Here is a 5,088-nt window from a genome sequence, read left to right as displayed (position 1 = left end):
TTGATTGCAAAAGATTCATTATATTTATCATAGAGTTTGTAGCATGGAAAAATGACTGCATGGCTGAAGGCGATTTGGTCCTTTGATCCATGGACAAAAATCTGTAAAATATGAAGGTTCATCATGTATTTTCTCATCATGCAATATGTTGTAGACTTTAAAGGTTTTATGCTCGATGCTATGCTAACATACTGAGGAAATAGGTGTATATAACATATATGTATGGTTGAAGTCATGGGCTAAATATTGTTTTCAATTTTTACATCTTCCTAAAGTTCCTGCTTACCAGAGATATTTTATCATTATGTTTATAAAAACATTAGCATTTCTTTATTCTTTAGAATTTTGTACATCTATACAATGAAACATGATAACTCACTAGGTCCAAAGTGTGATCATTTATGTATGATTGTAGAACCATCCACTGCAACAAGGGAAATATTAATTTAAATGTGGCCATGCATTAAAAAATAATAATTCTCTTTCCTCTAGGTACGATTGACAATACTTTCCTGATTGGAATGGCAACCTCTTTCTTGTATGGTAGTCATGTTCCTTTTTGAAATTTTTGCAGGTTTTTGTAGGTAACCCTGTCTGCAGTAACTTTGTGAGTGTAATAGTCATTTAACCATGTCTTTTCTTTCACTGTAGCATATTTGTGATCTGATGTAAATTCAGTAAGCAAGAATAGTATTTACATGGATGAGCACTTTTTAGCTTATGAAATATGTCTCATCATATGAAAGGACACAGACTTGGGGAGAGCTCAGACACACTGAGCATGAGAGCAACCAAGATGCATCACTTGCACTTTAGAAATGGAAATGTCTATGTATAGATCATTCTTTTCTCTATAAATTAAATAATAATTATTGCCTTATAGATGTGTTGTATCTGATAGTATTAGTATATGAAGAGACCATAATAAGGAAATATTAAAGAATGGGAGCAGCTACTGGGTTAAAGGATTACAAAGTGTGCTCCACAGTTGCTGAAAGCCCTGTTGGTATAGTGTGAACATCAGACTACATGCATTTAAGATTAATGGCCTGTCTTTATGTTCTTATAGGAGCTCAGTACTTGGGAAGGCTTTATATCCTGAATGGAGCTCCACAGTCCTCCCAGTAATGTGACTGAATTTGTTCTCCTGGGTCTCACACAGAATCCACGCTTGCAAAAAATACTGTTCATTGTCTTTTTGTTTGTTTTCCTATTTACCGTGTTGGCTAATCTGCTCATTGTCCTCACCATCTCCTTCAGCCCCACCCTTTCAGCTCCAATGTACTTCTTTCTCACTTACTTGTCCTTTATAGATGCCTTCTACACCTCTGTTACCACCCCCAAAATGATAATTGACCTTCTCTACCAGAGGAGGACAATATCCTTGGCTGGATGTCTGACTCAGCTCTTTGTGGAGCACTTCCTGGGAGGATCAGAGATTATCCTCCTCATTGTTATGGCCTATGACCGCTACGTGGCCATATGCAAACCTCTGCATTATATGACCATTATGCGTCAAGGCCTCTGCAGACTCCTGGTGGTGGTAGCCTGGATTGGAGGGATCTTACATGCCACCATGCAAATATTTTTTATGATTAATCTGCCCTTCTGTGGCCCCAATGTCATTGACCACTTCATGTGTGATCTCTTCCCATTGTTGAAACTTGCCTGCAGAGACACACATAAGCTGGGCATCATAGTGGCCGCCAACAGTGGGGCTATGTGCTTTCTCATTTTTACCATGCTTCTCATCTCATACATAGTTATCCTGCGATCCTTGAAGTCTCATAGTTCTGAAGGGAGACGCAAAGCTCTTTCCACGTGTGGCTCTCACTGTACTGTGGTGGTTCTCTTCTTTGTCCCTTGCATATTTACTTACATGCGCCCTGTGACTACCTACCCAGTGGATAAGCTGGTGACTGTGTTTTTTGCAATTCTCACTCCCATGTTAAATCCCATCATTTACACAGCAAGAAACACGGAGGTGAAGAACGCTATGAGGAATCTATTGAAGAGGCAAGTCACTTACCCTGTTCTAAAATGACAAGAAGGTGATGACTTGTGGAAGAGACTTAACTAATTTCACATATAGCAAAGAGAAAACTTCCCACAATTGAATTTTTTTGAGCACTTAATGACTAGACCTTCTTTGTGTCTTCAGTACTTCTAAATGTGTGTTTTCAAAGCTTCAAATTGATGTCTACAGATTCTAGATTTCCAACAGAAAACACCAACTATAGTTTTAATGATTCTGGAGTATGTTTTTCTCTAGAGACTCACCATTACATATTTAATTCCTTCATTCATTTGTTACTTGGGTGACACTGGCTTTTCTGCAGATCTTTAAATAAATTTTCCATAGCCTGGTAATACCAAAAATAGATAAATGGAAACTAAACCTTTGAGGAACAAACGCAACCTTACTGCCTTTTGCCTTATTTTTTTTTAACTTCATTTGTATCTGGTATTATTTATTTCAAGATAATAAAAAGTAGTACAGGGTAGTATATAAAAGGAAGAAATGATTTCTAATGTGTCTCTTTTCCCCCTAGGAAAAAAAATCTAAAGCAGAACATTTGAAATTACTCTTAATTTCCTCTTATTTTCTCAAGTATTCTCATAGCTCAAAGTTTGTCTTGAATATAAAGGATAGGTATTTGTCTTCCTTATCAGTACTGGAGTAAGTATTGTAGTAACCTGAGCAAATATTCTTCCAATTCATCTACAAATTATGCCCAATAATATTTTTCATGCTATTACTCAATATGCATGATTCATATGTTTTTATTAAATATGTTATCATCTGTCAGACTCATTTGCTTGGGTAGATTGTATAAGCCAGGTTCTAAACTGATGTTTTAAAGACATCTTATAAAGAAGAAAATAGAGGCTGAAAAAGCTACAAGATTTTTTTTCTCAAATCCTACATCAAATCTGCTGCAGGATTCAAATCTAGTTTTTAACTCTCAGTTCTCCATTTGCCAATAGAGGTCAAAACATAATAATTTTTGTTTGTTAATACCTAAAAATAAGGAATTGTTACACATTCTTAGTGATTCACTTTGCCCTGGGAGGAAGATGGTTTTCTGTTTTGCATTTATTTTTGTTGTTGTTGTCATTGTTGTATTGTCTCTCCTCACTTGTAGCAATATAGTTTAGCATCACAGCTCTTTAATGCCCATGGATATCACCAGGTTGTTCCATATTACTACAAAAAAAACCTTCTGTGAACCCAAGATTTTTTCACTGTCACATCCCCATCCATGCTTCCCACAAATATCCCCCTCCTCAAATTCAATGAGATTTTTCATACAGTAATGCTGGATCTTGCAATACATGTTTTTTGGAGTATGACTATCTGGTTTATCTTAGTTTTTTAATATATCAAATTCATTAGGAAAATGACATTTTCCCACAAAAATTGAGCAGACTGGGGAGATGACACAGTCAGTACTTCATGTAATAAACTACAATCTTCTAGTGAGAATTAAACATATCAACAGACTCTAAAGTAAATGACTTGTGGTTTACTTACTTAGTCGTATGATTAGATAAGAATTATGAAAACCCAGGATTAAGGAGCAGTTTTGAGAAAATATCTTGAATTCTAAGACAGACGAATGATTTCAAGTAGAAAACCAAGGTCAATGACTGTGTCATGGGAGATATATCAGTTTCTTACCAGGTAAGTGAGGGGTTGAACTGCACAGATTATAAGCACAGTCAGAAAGTAAAAAATAAAAATGAGAAACAAATAAAAAACAAACAAAAATCCAGAAGAGATGTAAGCAAGCCAGACATTCTAAGATGACAGACTTTTGCTGGCTTGCAAATAGTTTTTAAAGAATATTAAGATGTCAAGAGACATCTCAAGTTTCTCAAGTACATTTCAAAGACTGCTGCCATATGATTATATGTAGTGAAAAAAATAACATGGTCGGGTCTAGGGAGCAACAGTATGGGAAAGAGAGATTGTAACATTTGGGATACATTAATGAATGACATTATTTAGATAGAAAGGCCAGTTAAGAGGAATAGAGTTGGCAGGGGAAAGGAGGGGAAATAACCAAAAGTAATTATGTAAATAAAACCACAATGCATTTTATACATATGTGTGTGTGTCAAATATAAAAAATAACATAAAAGAAAATGTGGTATTTTTTGTAATTCTTCAAAGAGAAATAATATTGGCATTTGATGTATATTTCAATAATATTAAAAGGTAAAAGTATAAGTGAATAGAAAGAAAATGTTAATACTAGATACTTGCTAGGTAACTAAGGTAAAAAAAAAAGACAGTCCTTTTCTATTATCCATTTTCATTTGGACATAATGATATGTGGACATTCTGTTCATGAGGACATTAACAGTTTTGGAATAAATAAATGAATGAGTTCTACTATGATATATCAATTTTGATTGTTTTGTTGAGTGTTAACTTGGCCTTGTTCCAGTTTATTCTGCCTCTGGGAAAGTCCTCATCAATGCAGACGTAGATGGGAAATTACTTATAACGTGATTAGTTCAGTGGAGACATGGCCACATAGGAATGTGATTGAAATGGGGCAAACATGCACATCTTAGAGATCTGTGTCCTAGCAAATTACATTCTGACCTTTGTTCCCACAAGTCCATTACCTAAGAGACAATATGCTAATAATATTCCTTCTAAAATATGGTCTAGAGACAATTTACTAGGGAAGATCAAAATAGAACCAATGGGAGGCACAGTGTCATGAATGATTTTTGAAAGACATTTTGCTAGCTTCCTTTTGAGAAAAATCTACATTGAAAATTTCTGGTCCTTTCCAATCCACAAGTTATGTCCTATGCAGGTACTGGGATACTTATGGCATCTGCCAATCTTCCCTTGAAGCCATTAGAAACTATACTGCTGACAATATCACTTCCTCGTTGTGGCTGCATTGTCTGCGTGCTTTTCTTTGGAAAGGTCGGTTTGAGAACATCACTGCTGATGCTGGACTCTTGGTCGAAGTGGCCTTAGACAACTTACCTGCATAGTCTATGCTTTTTATGTGATTGGATCATCAAGTGAGTGGTCCTTGAAGTCTCAAAATTGATGATAAA

The 5,088-nt window shown here is 35.5% G+C and overlaps 1 protein-coding gene across 1 annotated transcript; it reads left to right on the top strand.

Moving 5' to 3' along the window:
• Positions 1-1,102: 1,102 nt before the first annotated feature.
• Olfr1231 (olfactory receptor 1231) lies at positions 1,103-2,044 on the top strand. Its single transcript, NM_146454.2, has one exon. The coding sequence runs from the start codon at positions 1,103-1,105 to the stop codon at positions 2,042-2,044; it is 942 nt and encodes a 313-aa protein (NP_666665.2).
• The last annotated feature ends 3,044 nt before the right edge of the window (positions 2,045-5,088 follow it).

This window comes from Mus musculus, chromosome 2 (genome assembly GCF_000001635.26).
Source record: "Mus musculus strain C57BL/6J chromosome 2, GRCm38.p6 C57BL/6J".
Classification (NCBI taxonomy): Eukaryota; Metazoa; Chordata; class Mammalia; order Rodentia; family Muridae; genus Mus; species Mus musculus.
Note: the sequence above shows the minus strand (reverse complement) of the source record. Positions and strands in the feature narration are given on the sequence as shown.